Here is a 22,814-nt window from a genome sequence, read left to right as displayed (position 1 = left end):
AACTACAGTAATTTAGTTCTCTTTGGGTGTGATGACTGTCTAGAAACAATGTTCCGTTCCCGACTTCCCGACTATACAATAGCAAAAGAAGACTTAAAGACCCTGTCATTAAGGCTAGACTAAATCATCTCAACCTTTTTGAAGGAACATTCGATGTCTCCTCCATTTTGGTGTCCCATACATGTTGCGACTAGGAAGTAGTCTGGCCATTCCAGTGTAAACCACAGAAGACAACCCATGGGCTTGTCCTAAATTGCACCCTAATACCTTTTGACAAGAGCCCTATTTGTCCCTGGTCAAAAGTAGTGCACCAAATAGGGAATAGGGTGCTTTTTGGGACACTTTTTGGCCCATTGATGACCACTCTACCGCTCTGTTGTATCATTGTCCGACCCCTGAGGGATTTCTGTTGTGGGTCAGACCGGTCAGACCATAGTCATGTCTGTGTCTCTCCCATCCAAACATTCCCTGGCTGCGTCCCAAATGGCACCCATCTAAATATGGCTCTGGTCAAAAGTAGTGCACTATATAGGAATAAGGTGCCATTTGGGCCGGGCGCCGTAAGTCCCAATACAGGACTCTCCTAGCTGGGCAATAGACTGGTGTTTATGATAGTAATTACACCCTCATCTCCCTGCTATTCACACAGGCTGGTATGTCTAGCCCCCTGGCCAAGGCTTTCAACTACACTCTATGACTATATGTTATCACTGTGTGTGTGTGTGTGTGTGTGTGTGTGTGTGTGTGTGTGTGTGTGTGTGTGTGTGTGTGTGTGTGTGTGTGTGTGTGTGTGTGTGTGTGGTTTTACTATCCTTGTGGGGACCAGGAGATCTTAGTCACAAAATGTTACATCAAACTAAGATGTTTGGTGCAGTATTTCTCAATGAAAACATGTGAATGAAAACAAGTCGTCTCTCGTTGAATGACACTTAACTGAAGATCCCTACTGTTGACAATGACTGATGAAGGGCCACATCGGCTTGCCTCGAGAAAAAACGATGTGCACGAATGGCCGAAAAAACCCTTGCTGAAGACCAAAACGAACAAAAACGTCACAAAATGTCGTTATAATATACAGTGCCTTCAGAAAGTATTAATCCCCTTGACTTATTCCACAATTTGTTGTATTACAGCCTGAATTCAAAATTGATTTTTTCCTCACCCATCTACACATAATACCCCATATTGACAAAGTGAAAACATGTTTTTAGAAATGTTTGCTAATTTTTTGAAAATGAAATACAGAAATATCTCATTTACATAAGTATTCACACCGCTGAGTCAATATTTTGTAGAAGCACCTTTGGCGGCGATTACAGCTTTGAGTCGTCTTGGGTATGTCTGTATCAGCTTTTGCACACTCTGGACTTGGGGATTTGTTCCTTTGCAGATTTTCTCAAACTCTGTTAAATTAGATGGGGAGCGGCGGTGAACAGCAATCTTCAAGTCTTTCCACTGATTTTCAATGGGATTCAAGTCTGGGCTTTGGCTGGGCCACTCAAGGACTTTCACATTCTTGTTCTGAAGCAATTCCAGCATTGCTTTGGCTGTATGCTTGGGGTCATTGGGCGGCAGGTAGCTTAGTGGGTAAGAGCGTTATGCCAGTAACCGAAAGGTTCCCCAGATATTTGCCTCATCACAATTCTATCTCGGAGATCTACGGACAGTTCCTTTGACTTCATGGTATAGTTTCTGCTCTGACATGCTCTGTCAACTGTGGGACCTTATGTAGACTGCTGTGTTTTTTTCTAAATTATGTCCAAACAATTCAATCAATCAAGTTGTAGTGATGTCTCAAGGATGATCAATGGAAATTGGATGCACCTGAGCTCAATTTGGAGTGTCATAGCAAAGGGGTGTGAATACTTATGTAAATTAGATATTTCTGTATTTCATTTTCAATAAATTTGATAACATTTCTAAAACCATGTTTTCACTTTGAAATAATGGGGTATTGTGTGTAGATGGGTGAAAAAAATCAGGCTGTAACACAACAAAATGTGGAATAAGTCATGAATACTTTCTGAAGGCACTATATGCACAAAGTGTTTACGAACTGTTTCAGATGGGAAGCATGCGGATGCCTAAAGGGTTAGGGAAAATAGGATTTTGAATGGGAATCACTTGTTTGGTCCCCACAAGGATATTAAAACAAACGTGTGTGTGTGTGTGTTTGGCAAAAGGGGTGACAGAGAGTGTGTGTGCGCCTGCGTGTGTATATGCGTGCGTGTATGTCTATTTGCACACACACACATGTGTGGACACAGTGCAAGTGCACCGTAAAAGCAAAGGTTGCGCCCAGAAACAACAGTGTCCAGCTGGAGTGCTCCTTGCATCTCGGATGACTAACATCTGCTTTTCAGTGTGTATTTAGGATAGATGGATCAGAAGAGAGCATAACCCTCTCTGTCTTCTCTTTCTGCAAGCTGAAAACCAACCATCTACTCCCCCAACAGCTGGCCAAGATGAGCTCATTTGTTATGGTTGGTGTTGTGATAGAAGATAGGGATTCTGTAATGACGGCTGTAAGAGAGAGGGGCCCCATAACTACACAGCTGGCAGAAGTCGACAGAAAGTAAGTAAAACAAGCTTGCATTTTGGGATCTGATGGGGTGCAACAGTTGAGCTAAACTCAGGAGGCATTTATAAGTTATATTCTTCAATCAATAGGTACAGTGGGGCAAAAAAGTATTTAGTCAGCCACCAATTGTGCAAGTTCTCCCACTTAAAAAGATGAGAGAGGCCTGTAATTTTCATCATAGGTACACGTCAACTATGACAGACAAATTGAGAAAAAAATCCAGAAAATCCCATTGTAGGATTTTTTTAATGAATTTATTTGCAAATTATGGTGGAAAATAAGTATTTGGTCACCTACAAACAAGCAAGATTTCTGGCTCTCACAGACCTGTAACTTCTTCTTTAAGAGGCTCCTCTGTCCTCCACTCGTTACCTGTATTAATGGCACCTGTTTGAACTTGTTATCAGTATAAAAGACACCTGTCCACAACCTCAAACAGTCACACTCCAAACTTCACAATGGCCAAGACCAAAGAGCTGTCAAAGGACACCAAAAAACAAAATTGTAGACCTGCACCAGGCTGGGAAGACTGAATCTGCAACAGGTAAGCAGCTTGGTTTGAAGAAATCAACTGTGGGAGCAATTATTAGGAAATGGAAGACATACAAGACCACTGATAATCTCCCTCGATCTGGGGCTCAATGCAAGATCTCACCCCGTGGGGGTCAAAATGATCACAAGAACGGTGAGCAAAAATCCCAGAACCACACGGGGGGACCTAGTGAATGACCTGCTGAGAGCTGGGACCAAAGTAACAAAGCCAACCATCAGTAACACACTACGCCGCCAGGGACTCAAATCCTGCAGTGCGAGACGTGTCCCCCCTGCTTAAGCCAGTACATGTCCAGGCCCGTCTGAAGTGCATTTGGATGATCCAGAAGAGGATTGGGAGAATGTCATATGGTCAGATGAAACCAAAATATAACTTTTTTGGTAAAAACTCAACTCGTCATGTTTGGAGGACAAAGAATGCTGAGTTGCATCCAAAGAACACCATACCTACTGTGAAGCATGGGGTTGGAAACATCATGCTTTGGGGCTGTTTTTCTGCAAAGGGACCAGGACGACTGATCCGTGTAAAGGAAAGAATGAATGGGGCCATGTATCGTGAGATTTTGAGTGAAACCCTCCTTCCATCAGCAAGGGCATTGAAGATGAAACGTGGCTGGGTCTTTCAGCATGACAATGATCCCAAACACACCGCCCGGGCAACGAAGGAGTGGCTTCGTAAGAAGCATTTCAAGGTCCTGGAGTGGCCTAGCCAGTCTCCAGATCTCAACCCCATAGAAAATATTTGGAGGGAGTTGAAAGTCTGTGTTGCCCAGCGACAGCCCCAAAACATCACTGCTCTAGAGGAGATCTGCATGGAGGAATGGGCCAAAATACCAGCAACAGTGTGTGAAAACCTTGTGAAGACTTACAGAAAACGTTTGACCTGTGTCATTGCCAACAAAGGGTATATAACAAAGTATTGAGAAACTTTTGTTATTGACCAAATACTTATTTTCCACCATCATATGCCAATAAATTCATTAAAAATCCTACAATGTGATTTTCTGGATTTTTTTTTCTAATTTTGTCTGTCATAGTTGACGTGTACCTATGATGAAAATTACAGGCCTCTCTCATCTTTTTAAGTGGGAGAACTTGCACAATTGGTGGCTGACTAAATACTTTTTTTCCCCACTGTATATGTAATTAATTTAAAAGTAAAAAAAATGCATGTAGCAATCGCAGAATGCCCCTTTAATTAGAGACTGGAGAAAGTGACTCAATTCATGCAGTGTATTAGAGCATATCCATCATTATTTCTGCTGACCTGGCAATTATGCATTGGCTCCGTTTATAATGAAAGCAAATGGTCATATTTGGAACGGTGGATCGGTTTTCGTTCGTTTTTAATAAATTCACACAACAGTAAATTATTACTCAAGGTTTTTGGGAGACCTTGTAGATTATTTTCATGTATATTTTTGAAGCCAAGTGCTTGGATATGGTTTTTGCGTCATCATTGCGGTCAGAATCCACAGTGTCAATGTAACCACAGGCGGGTTCCTTTTCTGAAGACGGTCCAAGAACTCCGCATACGTACACATCTTTTTTTCTGCTGAACATCCATAAGAAGGAGCTGCATCTCTCCCTTTCCTTTGATATAATATTTTGGGGCTTAATAAAAATTCGAAGAAAAGTCAGGCGGCATTGTACCAGCTAGTTGTGAAACTGTAAGTAAATAATAATCACCACATGAAGAATATCATAAAACAAATGACAGATTAACGGTATCAGGTTGAAAACGATTATTCTGATTCAGGTTGATAAATTGTATTACTAGAATCGTCGCTACATTATGTATGTTGATAAATTGTATTACTGGAATCGTTGCTATGTGTAATTAATAAAATATGTAAGCTACTATCTTTTCTAAAGTTTTGAAAACACTGGCATGTGATGATCAAAGAGTTTCCCACACATGCCAGGTGTGCAGAACAGCAGGCAGTATCATATTCCTTACCGCCTTTCTGGAAAATCGACTTTTACGGTGCATATAGCCTCCATAGGCTTCTATATTATAGTCAAAGACTATTATAATCAAGAAGTCTAATTGAGATGTTGATTCAAACCACATGTATTGTTGCCTATTGAATATTTTGAGTACTGTTCCAAATGTGTAATTTCTTTATAATCTGTAAAACACAAAATACATTAATAACTTAATAGCTTAATAACCTACAAACACAACAACCCCTACCCTCCACCCCATGGCAACCCTTCTCAGAGAATTAACAGGAAAAAGAGACTATAGACAGTAAATTAAATTGCCTTTCAGATCTAGTATTCAGGGCAAAGAACTGCAGTAAAATGTTTTAGATCGATTTTATTGTATTATGCCTTTAGTTCCCGTATTCACCCTGATTAACTAGACTGTATTTGGGTCAGAAGCACTGATATCTGGAGCAAGAGCACAGACAAATTATTGCTAAATTAAGATTTTGTTTTCATACCAGCCTTTGACTAGGAGCCAAAGTTTAGGTACTAAATATACACTACCAGTCAAAAGTTTGGACACACCTACTCATTCAAGGGTTTTTCTTAATTTTTTACTATTTCTTACATTGTAGAATAATAGTGAAGACATCAGACCCATGAAATAACGCATATCATGTAGTAACCAAAGAAATGTTAAACAAATCAAAATATATTTTATATTTGAGATTCTTCAAATAGCCACCCTTTGCTTTATGACAGCTTTGCACACTTTTTATTTTATTTTATCTACAACCATTGTAATGCTCACACAGTGACATAAACTTCTAATTTCTTCTTAAATCTGATTTGAGTTGCAGATTTGCCATACAAAACATGATATGATACTGCCACCCATTGGCAGTTTATAGCTATGACTACTGTTTAGATGCAAGTGGAATTTAACAGAATTAGGGCTTGGGAAATAGGCCAGCAGCAGGGGAGAGAGAGGCTAGGGGGGTGTGGTGCTAACTGGGGTCATTGGGTTCCCATTGAAGTTGACATTTAAAATGGTTAAGGTAAGGGTTAAGGTTAGGGTTATGGTTAGGTAAGGTTTATGGTTAGGGTAAGGTTAGGGGTTACGTTTAGGGTTAGGGTTTAGGGTAGGGAGGTCCTAAGGATCTCGGATAGCACTAGCTGTGGCGAAAGGGCAGGGGGCTGAAATTGGGGTCAGTCAAAGTCAGTGGTTCCCACACCCTTTACAGCTGTTAAGGTTTTCTCTTAGACCCACCACATAATGTAAAGCAATGTGTCCAAACAGGCCCCAACCCAGAGGGAATTAGCTGTGACCCTCCTCTGGGTCCCACCCCACCATATGGGAACTATTGGGAAGGGGGTCCAGTCAAAGACACCATACCAACTCCATTTCTGTACCTTCTCCCTGTATTGGGCACTGGTTCGCTCCCACTCAAGGATTTAAAATAATTCAAATGATGGTTGAATTGGCTGAATAGATGTCAGTCCTTTTATATCCATGAGGGGAGTGAACAAGTGCCCACTTCGGGGAGAAGGGAGAGTATTATAATTAGGCTAAAGACACTATAGTCGTACCTCAGAGCCTTATAGTTGTTTGTATCCTCTATCATTCAGTGACCAGGATGATGGTGGCTCACCCTCGCCCCCTGTTGGTGATGTTGCTGCAGCTGCTCCTCTCCTGCTTGCCCACCCTCGGCTACTCCTCCAACAGATTCTTCTACCAAGACATTCTCAACGGAAATGGCAATGGAGAGAGTAGGAGCATACACTTATGTTTTATGAATGAAGAGTTGAAAATGAGTACATGCCTTAGGTAGGGGCAATGCATCCACCTCCCATGTAACATACATCTAAATGTTTGTAATTGAAAACGACAATGAGCCTTTCTTATTGAACAAGTCCAGGTAGTTCCTCCCTCATTCAGTCCCTTGGTGCCTAATGAACACGACCCATAAATGGCTTAGCAATTCAACATCTCAGAGGAGGTTGCACAGACCCAAATGAAGTCGGACTAACTGCTGTTTCGTGTGTATTCTCCCTTCTAGTCCACTTTAACGGTGTAAAGCTCCACGTGGACTCCTCCCAGCCCTCTGTGTTCGCTTTCCGGGGGAGTAACGCCACCCTATCCTGCCGATACTGGTACGAGCCAGAGTTGAGCTCCCCCAGGAGGGTGCGGGTGAAGTGGTCGTGGCTGCCCGTCGTGGGGGGCCATGAGACGGATGTTCTGGTGGCCATCGGGCCCCGCATTCACAGCTTTGGGGATTTCAGGTACTCTAGCTATTCTTGGTGCAGACCCATTCATTCTAAAACCATATGATCATTTGTGTATATTGAGTGTTTGTGTTTCTATTTCCATACTATATTTCTTAAGCTCCTGCCTTAGATTTTGATACTTTATATTTCCATACTGTATTTATTAAGCTCCTGCCTTAGATTTTGATACTTTATATTTCCATACTGTATTTCTTAAGCTCCTGCCTTATATTTTGATACTTTATATTTCTATACTGTATTTCTTAAGCTCCTGCCTTAGATTTTGATACTTTATATTTCCATACTGTATTTCTTAAGCTCCTGCCTTAGATTTTGATACTTTATATTTCCATACTGTATTTATTAAGCTCCTGCCTTAGATTTTGATACTTTATATTTCCATACTGTATTTCTTAAGCTCCTGCCTTATATTTTGATACTTTATATTTCTATACTGTATTTCTTAAGCTCCTGCCTTAGATTTTGATACTTTATATTTCCATACTGTATTTCTTAAGCTCCTGCCTTAGATTTTGATACTTTATATTTCCATACTGTATTTATTAAGCTCCTGCCTTAGATTTTGATACTTTATATTTCCATACTGTATTTATTAAGCTCCTGCCTTAGATTTTGATACTTTATATTTCTATACTGTATTTCTTAAGCTCCTGCCTTAGATTTTGATACTTTATATTTCCATACTGTATTTCTTAAGCTCCTGCCTTAGATTTTGATACTTTATATTTCTATACTGTATTTCTTAAGCTCCTGCCTTAGATTTTGATACTTTATATTTCTATACTGTATTTCTTAAGCTCCTGCCTTAGATTTTGATACTTTATATTTCTATACTGTATTTCTTAAGCTCCTGCCTTAGATTTTGATACTTTATATTTCTATACTGTATTTCTTAAGCTCCTGCCTTAGATTTTGATACTTTATATTTCCATACTGTATTTCTTAAGCTCCTGCCTTAGATTTTGATACTTTATATTTCTATACTGTATTTCTTATGCGCTCACCTTTAATTGTTATAATTGTGTCACAAATTCCTTGTATTTCTTTTGCTGCATTTTTTGTGAGCTGCGTTTTTGTGAATTCAGGGCTTCCTCGCAAAAGAGAAACCTGTTGGAAAATGAGATTTCCCTGTAAATAAATAAATAAACAAAAATAAGGCTTAGTTCACACTCGGCAGAGGTGGAAAAAGTACCCAATTGTCATACTTGAGTAAAAGTAAAGCTATCTTAATAGGAAATGACTCAAGTAAAATGTAAAGCCACCTAGTAAAATACATCCTGAGTAAAAGTCCAAAAGTATCTGGTCTTAAATGTACATAAGTATCAAAAGTCAAATGAAATGCTTTAAATCAATTTCCTTATATTAATCAAACCTGACAGTTAGATTTTCTCTTAAATGTACAGACAGCCAGGGGCACACTCCAAAACTCAGACACAATTGACCAACGCAGCATGAGTTTAGTCCACCAGAGCAGACACAGGGGGGTGATGGTGTGTTATCTTGATAAGTGTGTGAATTGGACCATTTTGCTGTCCTGCCTGAGCATTTCAATGTAACAAGCACTTTGGGGTGTCAGGAAAAATGTATGCGAGTAAAAAGTATATACAGTGTATTTTCTTTAGGAATGTAGTGGAGTTAAAGTACAGATGCCCCAAAAACTACGTAGGTAGTACTTCAAAGTATTTTGATTGAGTGACTTTACACCACTGACACTCTGGGCTGTATAGATGAGGAACAATGCATTTCACACAACTGCTGTGATACAATGGATATTTTAGAGTTTGCCTGCACAAAAATGTTTATACATCTGTTGAACACATTGAAGATAACAAAGTCATCTATTTATCTCTCAGGGGCCGGGTGCGTCTCAGAGAGGACTCGCCAGGAGATGCTTCGCTGGTCATGACTGAACTCCAGCTCAATGACACGGGACGTTACCGCTGTGAGGTAATCGACGGGCTGGAGGACGAGAGCGCCACCGTCGAACTCGAGCTACGAGGTAAACTATATTATAGTGCCGTGTAACAACTTCATTTGTGAGTATCATCCAGTCCCTCCCATCACGACTGTAATCACACACATTAAAGGCGCAATCTGCAATATTTACAGCTATTATGTGGTCATTTAAATGAATGATATATTATATAGCCTACCCATTGATTCTTGAAAAATATAATGTATGTGCTTAGTACTGTTCAACTGCCTTACCCCATCTTATTGATCTAATGTACTGTCATGCACTACATCTATAGTTCCCTCTATGAATTTAAGTGTTACATTGGTCCAGCCCCATCCCTCAGCTTTAACTAAGTTAGGCTAACCAAGTAAGGCTGCTGTTTGGCTGACAAACAAACGAAGGATTGTGCCTTTAAAGTCATTACATATCCCTTCATCCCTCCAGGTGTGGTGTTTCCCTACCAGCCTCCTCACGGCCGCTACAACCTGACCTACCATGATGCCCAGCAAGTCTGTTGGGAGCAGGACTCCACTCTGGCCACCTTCGAGCAGCTGTTCCAGGCCTGGGAGGAGGGGCTGGACTGGTGCAACGCAGGCTGGCTGGCTGACGGGACAGTGCAGTACCCCATCACCAAGCCCCGGAGCCCCTGTGGGGGGCTGGGCCTCGCCCCCGGGGTTAGGAGCTACGGTAGACGCCACCGCCACCTCCACCGATACGACGTCTTCTGTTTCTCCTCCTCCCTCCGAGGTGAGACACACTACACAGGCACACACACCATACAGGTACACACACTATACAGGTACACACACTATACAGGCACACACACTATACAGGCACACACACTATACAGGCACACACACCATACAGGTACACACACTATACAGGCACACACACTATACAGGCACACACACTATACAGGTACACACACTATACAGGCACACACACTATACAGGCACACACACTATACAGGCACACACACTATACAGGCACACACACTATACAGGTACACACACTATACAGGCACACACACTATACAGGCACACACACTATACAGGCACACACACTATACAGGTACACACACTATACAGGTACACACACTACACAGGTACACACACTATACAGGCACACACACTATACAGGCACACACACTATACAGGTACACACTATACAGGCACACACACTATACAGGCACACACACTATACAGGCACACACACTATACAGGCACACACACTATACAGGCACACACACTACACAGGTACACACACTATACAGGTACACACACTACACAGGTAAACACACGACACAGGTACACACACTATACAGGTACACACTATACAGGCACACACACTATACAGGCACACACACTATACAGGCACACACACTATACAGGTACACACACTACACAGGTACACACACTACACAGGTACACACTATACAGGTACACACTACACAGGCACAGATATAGAGATAGTTTACCCTACAACTAGAGTCAAGCACAGTACATTCCAGTGCCTTGCAAAATATTACAGTTTTTTACGATTGTTTACACACTAAAATTAAAATTTCCACACAATTAGCAAAATTGTACTCCAATGAGCAAAACACCTCCACAGATTTGCACAACATTACACACAATGTCCGCCTCACCCTTTTTGCAAAACATTACACACAGTGATTTGTAAAACTCTACACACATTTTCACACCTTAGACACAGATAAGGATCGTGAGGTTACTTCCTTGTAATTACAAAGCACCGGATTGCCAATTACCACACTAATGAACGAATTGGATAAACACATCTACCAGGTGTGGAAGCACACATGTGCTAATTTGAAAACGCGAGCACTCAGGTGTGCTATAAAAGGCAGCAGGTGAGTTCACCTGTCTTCAACAAAAATGGAAGGAGTTAGAAGAAGAAGAAGAGTGAGAATGAGAGGGGGAGCTCAAAGAGGAGATGAAGGCGGTAGAGGAAGAGGAGAAGGAGGTAGAGGAAGAGGCATAGGTAGAGGAGAAGAAGGTAGAGGAAGAGAAGGAGGTAGAGGAAGACACCTAGGTAGAGGGAAGAGGTAGAGAAGGACTTGAAGAGTTGATAGAACCTGAACAAAGAAGACGAGGACCAAATTTGACTCGAGAAATCCGTGCAACACTTATTGACCATGTTATCAACCATGGACTGACACTGATGGAAGCTGGACAAAGAGTTCAACCAAATCTCAGCAGAAATACTGTTGCGTCAGTAATTCGGACATTTCATCGAGAAAACAGGTAAGCTAACCACACAGTATACATTGAAACTGAAGCTTGTATAATCAATATTGTTTACTGTGACATTTGACAGTAGGCTGCATATATATATATATATATATATATATATATATATATATATATATATATATATATATATATATATATATATATATATATATATTTTTTATCTTATTTTGTTTTTACATAGGATTGAGGGTCGAGGACACCAAGGTGGAAGGGGCCCTATGTTTAGTCGTGCACAAGAGGCCGCCATTGTGAACATGGTTTTGGCCAATAATTGTATCAGGCTACTGAGAAATCCAAGCCAATATCATCAATGATGACAATATTTTCAATAACATCCAACGAGTCTCTCTGTCAACATTAGGTCGAATCCTAAAGAAAAATCAAATATACATGAAGCAACTGTATCGGGTACCATTTGACAGAAATTCAGAGAGAGTGAAACATCTGCGCAATGAGTATGTGGAGGTATGCATTGTTCATCTGACTATGGTGTGGTATCATGCACTGCTCATAATGTTCTGTCACAAAAAAAATACTGTGCTATAGATATTGAATAGCATCCTATTTTCTTTAATGTGTTTCAGAGAGTCTTGCAAATGGATGCTGCTGAAATTCAACATGAATTTATATATGTGGATGAGGCTGGATTTAACCTTGCAAAAACAAGAAGAAGAGGGAGAAATGTAATTGGGCACAGGGCAATCACCAATGTGCCAGGGCAGCGAGGGGGTAACATCACCCTTTGCGCTGCTATCACACAAAATGGGGTCCTCCACCACCATGCAAATCTGGGACCCTATAATGCAAATCTGATACTTGCATTTCTTGACCGATTGCATGAGATTGTCACAGCATTACACCAAGTGGACCAGATGCGGTACATTGTCGTTTGGGACAATGTCTCATTTCATCGGGCTGCTCTAGTCCAGAACTGGTTCCATGATCACCCTGATTTTGAAGTTTTATACCTTCCCCCATACTCCCCCCTTCCTGAATCCTATAGAATAATTTTTTTCAGCGTGGCGGTGGAAGGTATATGACCTGCGGCCTTATGACCGTTTGCCCCTCATTCAGGCCATGGAACAGGCATGTGATCTTATTGAAGCAGCTTCAGTGCAGGGGGTGGATTCGTCCACACAAGGCGATTCTTCCAACGGTGCCTTGCCAATGAAGACATAGCCTGTGATGTGGATGAAATGTTATGGCCTGATCCAGCCAGACGGAGAGACGGATAGTTACAGTATTCTTGTTGCTTTTACAGTAGTTTTCTTTCATTTCTGTTTACTTTTACTTTACTTTTCTTCAGAGTCAAAGTGTATGTACTGTAATTCATGCAGTAATTTTTTATTTGTCTACGGATTTTATTTGTTTACAGTAATTGATATCATTGTTGGTTGATTACTGTAACTGATTATGGTAAGAAATACTGTAAGTATTGAAATAAATACTTGAAGTATTCAGTCTGCAGCATCAAGTGTTGTGCAGTGCTTGGTAAGGTTATAGTAGGCCTACAGTATTTGTCTACATTCTCCTTATATCTCAAAACAAATCATGAATAATGTTGTGAGTTTCTCACTATTTTTTGTCACCTAAATTATCTCTCACATACAGTAAGAATGTCTGGCCAAAAATCTATATATTTTTTTTTTTACAAATGTGTTTTTTATTTATCACAGCAGTGTGAAACTGGCTGCAATAGTGTATGATCATTGATGACTGTGTTGGTTAAATGAAAACAAATAGCATTTTCACAAATATGTGTATATGTTTTGACTGAAGTGTGTATGTTTTGACTGAAGTGTGTCATTTTGCAAACAATCTAGGAATTTTGCTAATTGATTGTGGTGTTTGGATAATTGTGATTATATTTTGACAAAAAGAACTCTGTTTTCAAAATCGCGTGTAAACAATTGAAAAAAACTGTAATCCCCCTTGGCATTTTTCCTATTTTGTGGCATTACAACCTGTAATTTAAATTTATTTTCATTTGGATTTCATGTAATGGACATACACAAAATAGTCCAAATTGGTGAAGTGAAATGAAAAAAATTACTTGTTTCAAAACATTAAAAAAAAATAATAACGGAAAAGTGGTGCATGCACATGTATTCACCCCCTTTACTATGAAGCCCTTAAATAAGATCTGGTGCAACTAATTACCTTCAGAAGTCACATAATTAGTTAAATAAAGTCCACCTGTGTGCAATCTAAGTGTCACATGATCTGTCACATGATCTCAGTATATATACACCTGTTCTGAAAGGCCCCAGAGTCTGCAACACCACTAAGCAAGGGGCACCGCCAAGCAAGCGGCACCATGAAGACCAAGGAGCTCTCCAAACAGGTCAGGGACAAAGTTGTGGAGAAGAAAAGATCAGGGTTGGGTTATAAAAAAATCTCAGAAACTTTGAACATCCCACGGAGCACCATTAAATCCATTATTTAAAAAATGGAAAGAATATGGCACCACAACAAACCTGCCAAGAGAGGGCCGCCCAACAAAACTCACGGACCAGGCAAGGAGGGCATTAATCAGAGAGGCAACAAAGAGACCAAAGATAACCCTGAAGGAGCTGCAAAGCTTCACAGCGGAGATTGGAGTATCTGTCCATAGGACCACTTTAAGCCGTACACTCCACAGAGCTGGGCTTTACGGAAGAGTGGCCAGAAAAAAGCCATTGCTTAAAAAAAAAAATAAACACACATGTTTGGTGTTCTCCAAAAGGCAGTTGGGAGACTCCCCAAACATATGGAAGAAGGTACTCTGGTCAGATGAGACTACAATTGAGCTTTTTGGCCATCAAGGAAAACGCAATGTCTGGCGCAAACCCAACACCTCTCATCACCCCAAGAACACCATCCCCACAGTCTTTTTCAGTCTTCCAGAGATTTGAGACTGGGACGGAGGTTCACCTTCCAGCAGGACAATGACCCTAAGCATACTGCTAAAGCAACACTTGAGTGGTTTAAGGGGAAATATTTAAATGTCTTGGAATGGCCTAGTCAAAGCCCAGACCTCAATCCAATTGAGAATCTGTGGTATGACTTAAAGATTGCTGTACACCAGCGGAACCCATCCAACTTGAAGGAGCTGGAGCAGTTTTGCCTTGAAGAGTGGGCAAAAATCCCAGTGGCTAGATGTGCCAAGCTTATAGAGACATACCCCAAGAGACTTGCAGCTGTAATTGCTGCAAAAGGTGGCTCTACAAAGTATTGACTTTGGGGGGGTGAATAGTTATGCACGCTCAAGTTTTCAGTTTTTTTCTCTTACTTCTTGTTTGTTTCACAATAAAACATATGTTGCATCTTCAAAGTGGTAGGCATGTTGTGTAAATCAAATTATACAACCCCCCCCAAAAAAATCCATTTTATTTCCAGGTTGTAAAGCAACAAAATAGGAAAAATGCCAAGGGGGGTGAATACTTTCACAAGCCACTCTATTGTGTACTGTCACGCCCTGACTCAGGGGACGTTTATTTGTTGAGTCAGGGTGTGTATATTCAGTGTTTTGTTGTTTCTATGGTGTAGTATCTGGTATGTCTATTTCTATGTTGGCCGGGGTGGTTCCCAATCAGAGGCAGCTGTCGCTCGTTGTCTCTGATTGGGGTCCATACTTAGGTAGCCTTTTGGCACCTGTTAGTTGTGGGATCTTGTTCCATATAGGTTTGTTGTGTGTACCTTAGGACTTCACGTATCCTTTGTTTGTTGTTTTGTCGTGTTTGCACAGTTGTAATAAACATGTACGCTTATCACGCTGCGCCTTGGTCCGTCTCGTCCGTAAACGATCGTGACATGTACATTCTGTTATATGCATTTGAAGACATCTGCAATTGACTCCTACTGTAACTTTCATTTTGTGGTGAACTTTCAGTGAATTGATCACCTTATACACCTCTGGTCTCTGCCATGTCCTCTTCTCCAGGGAAGGTCTACTACCTCCAGCACCCCCACAAGCTCAACCTCACTGAGGCCCAGCAGGCGTGCTTCGACGACGGGGCCCAGATAGCCAAGGTGGGCCAGCTCTACGCCGCCTGGAGGTTCATGGGCCTGGACCGCTGTGACGCCGGATGGCTCGCTGACGGGAGCCTGCGCTACCCCATCACCAACCCCCGCCGCAACTGTGGCCCCATGGAACCAGGGGTGCGCAGCTTTGGGTTTGCCCCACCACACCACAAGCACGGAGTGTACTGCTACAGTGCAGGTACGCGGTGCATCTGATATACGTGGTAAAAGTACATACTACCCTTAGGTCATACCATTTACATCTCTCGTAGTAGGTAGGGGAACAAACCAAAATCCACAAATGAATAGGTTGTTGACACGCATAGAAATTCAAGATGCTATGGTGAGAGGGCTGTGTTATGATGTAAAGTGGGGGTATGGTGTGTGAGGGCCTCTACTGTGGTCAAGGCTTGACAAAAAATAATAATACTGGGATACGATACCCTGTTGGTTATGTTTCAGGGTTATAGTCCTCCCTAGTCTGTCAGCCTCCCTTGTGATTTAGACAAGCAGGTTAGCAACACCATGGTGAACAACATGAGTGTTCCACACAGGGTTAGCCACTCACTGTAACAAAAGGAACATTTTGTTCAATGACTTCTCCCTGGATTGGGATGTCCTTGCTCTTTATGTTAAAGGGTATATTTTTTTTACCTCATATCCATTATATCTAGCACCATAACAGTCTACAAATGTGAAAATGGCACGTTTCTATGTTTTGTAGTCAAAAAGATGGAAGAAAAGGTAAGAAAATTACTCCCAGTGATGTCATCTGTAATTTTCAAATATACAATGACTTTCCAGTCTTCGAAAATCATTGTTTTAATTTGAAAATGACATCAACGGGGGTAATTTCCTCAGAACCTTTTCTTCTAACTTGTTGACTACAAAACCATTTTCACATATGCAGACACTGGTATGGTGCTGGATGTAATGAATATGAGGTTAAACTGTGAAGTGTTCCTTGAATTACTCTGACTGATCCTCTAATGTCATGTATGAATATTAAACTTAATAATAATAATAATAATTGTATAATATTAATATTTTTGACCAATAATTCTGGACCCACCTAAATCTTGCTGTAGCCTATAATGTGATCCATCACTAAGTATGAATGAACCTGTATTTAAACTCTGACCTCAGCTTCAACTGCAATATTATACATATTGTTATTTATACTCATGTATTGTATTTATCTACTGTACTCTCTTTGTAAACATATTTGTGTATGACATAGGAGCTGAGCTCAGAATTAATAACTAATTAATTGATTATCAAAGGAAACCAGTTCTGTGATGATTTATAAGCTGTTATTATGTTTATCTCGAAAGCAAGTACTTATCTTTCATACTGTATGGCCTGTACCTCACTTGGTTGGTTGGTTTGATTATGTAGGTGGTGGGTTTTAACATGGTTTTAGATGATAACAGACACATATACTAACTTATTTTTGTAAAATAAATAGTCTACATTTTGAATAATGTGTTAATGATTTTGCTTACTTTGAAGGCATGCTTGGTTTGTTTGTGTTTTTATAACATTCAGTTCAATTCAAACATTAATTAAATCCTTGCACATGTACCAGGCTTCACTGTGCTGCATAGCAGTGTTGCTTCCTCGCTCACAACATCCTTACCAGTACTTGATCTTGTGCCCTCTGCCTCGCCAACACACGTGCCCACCCTGCCTGACAACATACTAACCAGTTGCGCCACTAAAAAAATATCAAATTCAATGGCACTATTGGCGACATTTCAAGCTGCGGATTGAGTTTACAGCATGATCTTATCTCCGTTACACTGGTGGGAGGAGCTATAGGAGGACGGGCTCATTGTAATGTCTGACTCACACACAACCCTAACAATTTCTGGGTCTGAAACATTTGTGGAATGTTATGTTTTACTGTTCTCCTTACATGAAAGTGTCCCGTTTTTTGTGAGTTTCGGCAATGTTTCATTTATGTCAATGAGCACATCACCAGATTATAATTAGCATGTTTTGCCGTGAAGTTTTTAACAGGTTCAGAAAAACATAAACGCTGGGATTCAATCCATTCATGGGTTATGTCTATTGGGGCTTTTAAAGGCAATGTTCCCTCGTTCGCGAAGATCCCATTCACGGTAAACACTGCATATGTCGGCTCAATAAGAAATTGCCTTTAAAAAGCACCTATGCCTATTACCCAGGATAGGATCCTGGTCTAACACTTAGTGTCCTGCTCTACTTCTGCCTCCATCTGTTCAAGCATTGCAACACTGCTATTAACAACATTGAATACATGATTACACTGCGGCTGCGCATCTTCACTCATACGCTACTCACTTTTCAATGTTAACTCCCCCAGGATTTGAATTTGCAACCTCAAATAAAATAGAATTGTATTTGTCACATAATCTGAATACAACAGGTGTAGACCTTAACGTGAAATGCTTACTTACGGGCCATTAACCAACAATGCAGAGTTTTTAAAAAGTAAGTAAGAAACATTTGCTCAATAAACTAAAGGAACAATAGTAACACAAGAAAAGAACAATAACAAGGCTATATACAAGGGGTATCGGTACCGAGTCAATGTGCAGGGGTACGGGGTAGTTGAAGTAATTGAGGTAATATGTACATGTAGCTAGGGGTAAAGTGACTACACATAGATAATAAACAGAGAGTAGTAGCAGCGTATGTGAAGTGTGTGTGTGGGGGGGGGGGACAAGAAGTCCCCACAAGAATAGTAAACCAAGAGAAAAATGACCAACTGGGGACATTTTGTTGGTCCTCACGAGGTAACATGCTATTTCTAGGGAGTGTATGTTTAAGGTTAGAATTAGTGTTAGGGTTAGAATTAGGGTTAGGGTTAGGAGATAGGGATATTTTTAGGTTTAGGATTAAGGTTAGGTTTTTGGGTTAGGGTTAGGGTTAAGGTTAAGGTTAAGGTTAAGGTTAAGATTAAGGTTAAGGTTAAGGTTAAGGTTAGGGTTAGGGTAAGGGTACGGGTTAGGGTTAGGGTTAGGGTTAGGTTTAGTGGTTAGGGAAAATAGTATTTTCAATGGAACTGAATTGTATGTCCCCACAAGGTTAGCTATACAAGATTGTGTGTGTGTGTGTGTTGGAGTGTCAGTGTAGTAGTATGTGTGAGTGTGAGGTTAGAGTCTTGGCCGGGAGTGCGTTGATGTTTCTGCAGTGCCACCAGGTCTTCAGCTTCAGACCTGGTTTGTGTTTGAATTCTTCAATCTTGATTATTCTCTTGAACTAAATAATGTTCTCATGAGCTGGGAATTTTGTTTGAAATGTCAGATACAGCATCTGTGGCTGATACTGTTATCACACTTCTGCATACATAGTTTTTTGTGTACAGGAAATGCTATTATCATGCACATATGAGCTAGTAACATAGCATAGCGTATGTTGTATAACATAATAGATGAGCATAGCTATTCATAGCTGGCATTCACTGGTTGAGGTTGAAATGTATGTGTATATACAGTTGAAGTCGGATGTTTACATACACCAAATCTTCTTGGGCATTTCAGTCCACATGGCCTGCCTTGGCTATCCCAGAATTAAAATGTTTTGGGCCAACAAAACTAAAGTGCCAGTCATAAGTAGCAAAATGACTAGGGATAGATTCTTCAGGATAAGAAATTCCCTCAAGATTGTCAATGACCTGGCTGTAACAGAGGAAACAAAGAAGGCAGATATTCTTTGGAAAGTCAGGCCAATACTGATCGTGGTGCGCCAAGGCTGTCTCAGCCTTGCAAAGCCAGAAAGGGTCTGCATTGATGAGCAAATCATCCCATTCACAGGCCGTTGTCCAGTCAGGCAATATGTTCCCGGCAAGCCAAACCCCTACTGGCCTAAAGGTCTTTGTCCTTGCATCCCCAAATGGTCTGATGCTTGATTTTGAAGTCTACCAAGGGAAGAATACCTTTACAGTCCAAAGGTTAGGAGTTGGAGCTGCAGCAGTTCACGCATGGTTGAATCTGTTCCAACAGGAAGCCACATATTCTTTGACAGGTACTTCACAACCATAGATCTATTGGATGCATTGCTGGCAAAGGGCCTTCCTGCAACTGGAACTATAATGAAGAACCGTGTCCCAAAGCTGTGCCAGCTGCCAGTAGACAAACAGTTGAAAAAAGAGGGGAGAGGAACATCAGTGTCAGTGGCCAGAAAGAGTCCTGAGCTGGCCATCACAAAATGGTTCGACAACAAACCAGTGCTCATGGCATCCACTGTACATGGGAAAGACCCAGAAGACATCTGTACCAGATGGTCCCAGAAAGAAAAGCACCTGGTCCAGGTTAAAAGACCAGCAGTAATTAAGCAGTATAATGATAACATGGGTGGCGTAGATCTTTGTGATCGCATGCTTAGCTTCTATTGTATGTCAAGCAGGACCAAGAAGTGGACATCGCGCGTGATCAGTCACTTCTTTGATGTTGCCATCACCAACTCCCTGGATACAATACCAGTCTGACAGCAAAGCTCTGCACAGACCATCCAAGAACACACATCAGTACCTGGACTTCAAACTACTCCCTAGCTGAGGAGCTGTTGGAGAGTCCGGAACTGGAAAACAGCTGTGAAGAGAGTGAGGATGAGTATGAGCCACCATCTAAAATGAGGATCCCACAACCAGAGCCATCTGTGCGCAGACTAGGAGCCAATGCACATGCCTGAGATGATGGATACCAAGCATGCAGAAAGATGCAGAAATAAGGGCTGCAAGAGCAAGACGTACATGAGATGTACCAAATGCAAGATGTTCCTCTGCATTACCAAAAAGAGAAATTGCTTCCAGGACTTTCACCACTAACAAAGAAAATACTAAGAACAAAAATGAAGAGTGAAGGAAAAAGCTAGATTGGATTCAGTTTGACAGAAGGAAAAAATCCAAAATAAATCTGTTACACATTAGTTATATGTTCATTGTTCAAATAACACTGAAAGGATTCAAGGGGACCAATCAAAGGATATGGACATAACAAAGTGTTAAGTTTTAATAGTAAAGCTATCCTTCCGAAATGTAAGGAAAAGGATTCAAGAATGATTAATGTGTATTGTATAATCAAAATGTCTGTATTCTTGGATAATAATCAATCTACAGCCCAAAATGTATGTATTCTTAGTTCATAAAACTCTGTAATCTGTAAGAACTCTGTAAAAATTTGTATCTACCAAATGTGTCTCTTTTCGTACTCAAATGATCCTGTTGTCCACTACAGTGGACATGCTGTAAAATAAAAAATTTAAATTAAAATTAAAATGTGGAAATTGTAGGATGCTTTTTTTTAACCCTAAACAGTTATTGAATCACAAAAAATATGATTAGGAAAAACAATATTTTCCTTGGTTCTCAGGAGGTTAAGCCATTTTGCCACAACTTTGGAAGTATGCTTGGGGTCATTGTCCATTTGGAAGACCCATTTGCGACCAGCTTTAACTTCCTGACTGATGTCTTGAGATGTTGCTTCAATATATCCACATAATTGTCCTTCCTCATGATGCCATCTATTTTGTGAAGTGCACCAGTCCCTCCTGCAGCAAAGCACCCCCACAGCATGATGCTGCCACCCCGTGCTTCACGGTTGGGATGGTGTTCTTCGACTGCAAGATTTACCCCCTTTTTCCTCCCAAACATACAATGGTCATTATGGCCAAACAGTTCTATTTTTGTTTCATCAGACCAGAGGACATTTCTCCAAAAAGTACGATCTTTGTCCCCATGCGCAGTTGCAAACCGTAGTCTGGCTTTTTTATGGCGGTTTTTGGAGCAGTGGCTTCTTCCTTGCTACGGCCTTTCAGGTTATGTCGATATAAGACTCTTTTACTGTGGATATAGATACTTTTGTACCTGTTTCCTCCAGCATCTTCACAAGGTCCTTTGCTGTTGTTCTGGGATTTATTTATTTTGATTTTCCCATGATGTCAAGCAAGAGGCACTGCGTTTGAAGGTAGGCCTTGAAATAAATCCACAGGTACACCTCCAATTGACTCCAAATGATGTCAATTAGCCTCGTAGGCTTCTAAAGCCATGACATCATTTTCTGGAATTTTCCAAGCTGTTTAAAGGCACAGTCAACTTTAGTGTATGTAACTTCTGACCCAATGGAATTGTGATACAGTGAATTATAAGTGAAATAATAATAATAATAATAATAATAATCTGTCTGTAAACAATGTGTTGGAAAAATTACTTGTGTCATGCACAAAGTAGATGTCCTAACTGACTTGCCAAACTATAGTTTGTTAACAAGGAATTTGTGGGAGTGGTTGAAAAACAGGTTTTAATGACTCCAACCTAAGTGTATGTAAACCTCAGACTTCAACTGTACACAAAAATTTAAAAAAAGGGAACACTAAAATAACACATCCTAGATCTGAATGAATGAAATAATACTTTTTTCTTTACATAGTTGAATGTGCTGACAACAAAATCACACAAAAATTATCAATGGTAATCAAATGTATCAACCCATGGAGGTCTGGATTTGGAGTCACCCTCAAAATTAAAGTGGAAAACCACACTACAGGCTGATCCAACTTTGATGTAATGTCCTTAAACAAGTCAAAAATGAGGCTCAGTAGTGTGTGTGGCCTCCACGTGCCTGTATGACACTCCCTACAACACCTGGGCATGCTCCTGATGAGGTGGCGGATGGTCTCCTGAGGGATCTCCTCCCAGACCTGGACTAAAGCACTCCACCAACTCCTGGACAGTCTGTGGTGCAACATGGCGTTGGTGGATGGAGCGAGACATGATGTCCCAGATGTGTGCTCAATTGGATTCAGGTCTGGGGACAGGCGCGGACCAGTCCCTTAGCATCGGTCGCCTTCCTCTTGCAGGCAACTGCTGACACACTCCAGTCACATGAGGTCTAGCATTGTCTTGTATTAGGAGGAACCCAGGGCCAACCGCACCAGCATATGGTCTCGCCAAAATCTGAGGATCTCATCCGGTACCTAATGGCATCGACTACACTCTGGCGAGCACATGGAGGCTGTGCGCCCCCCAAAAAGCCATCCCACACCAGCAGGCAGCAGAACGTTCTCCACGGCGTCTCCAGACTCTGTCACGTCTGTCACGTGCTCAGTTTGAACCTGCTTTCATCTGCTTGAAGAGCACAGGGCGCCAGTGGCGAATTTGCCATCTTGGTTGTTCTCTGGCAAATGTAAACGTCCTCGGTGTTAGGCTTAAGCACAACCCCCGACCTGTGGACGTGGGCTC

The 22,814-nt window shown here is 41.1% G+C and overlaps 1 protein-coding gene across 2 annotated transcripts; it reads left to right on the top strand.

Moving 5' to 3' along the window:
- The first annotated feature begins 2,323 nt into the window (after positions 1-2,323).
- On the top strand, positions 2,324-17,049 carry LOC123490682 (hyaluronan and proteoglycan link protein 3-like). Of its 2 annotated transcripts, none has more exons than XM_045220573.1 (6): positions 2,324-2,575; positions 6,695-6,835; positions 7,126-7,348; positions 9,208-9,353; positions 9,756-10,058; positions 15,510-17,049. In XM_045220573.1, coding segments are annotated over exons 1-6 (1,110 nt in total). In that variant the 5' UTR covers positions 2,324-2,574; the 3' UTR covers positions 15,806-17,049. The 2 variants fall into 2 exon arrangements, with proteins under 2 accessions (XP_045076508.1, XP_045076509.1); XM_045220574.1 differs by lacking the exon at positions 2,324-2,575 and adding an exon at positions 4,361-4,803.
- Positions 17,050-22,814: the final 5,765 nt, after the last annotated feature.

This window comes from Coregonus clupeaformis, unplaced genomic scaffold, assembly GCF_020615455.1.
Source record: "Coregonus clupeaformis isolate EN_2021a unplaced genomic scaffold, ASM2061545v1 scaf4383, whole genome shotgun sequence".
In the NCBI taxonomy this organism is placed as follows: domain Eukaryota; kingdom Metazoa; phylum Chordata; class Actinopteri; order Salmoniformes; family Salmonidae; genus Coregonus; species Coregonus clupeaformis.
This window is presented reverse-complemented; position numbering and strand designations above follow the sequence as displayed.

Bases quoted from the DNA above. Each gene is read 5' to 3' on its own strand.
- LOC123490682 (XM_045220573.1), top strand. The intron at 6,836-7,125 runs GTAGGAGCATAC...TCTCCCTTCTAG, and splicing joins CGGAAATGGCAATGGAGAGA to TCCACTTTAACGGTGTAAAG. The intron at 9,354-9,755 runs GTAAACTATATT...TCATCCCTCCAG, and splicing joins CGTCGAACTCGAGCTACGAG to GTGTGGTGTTTCCCTACCAG.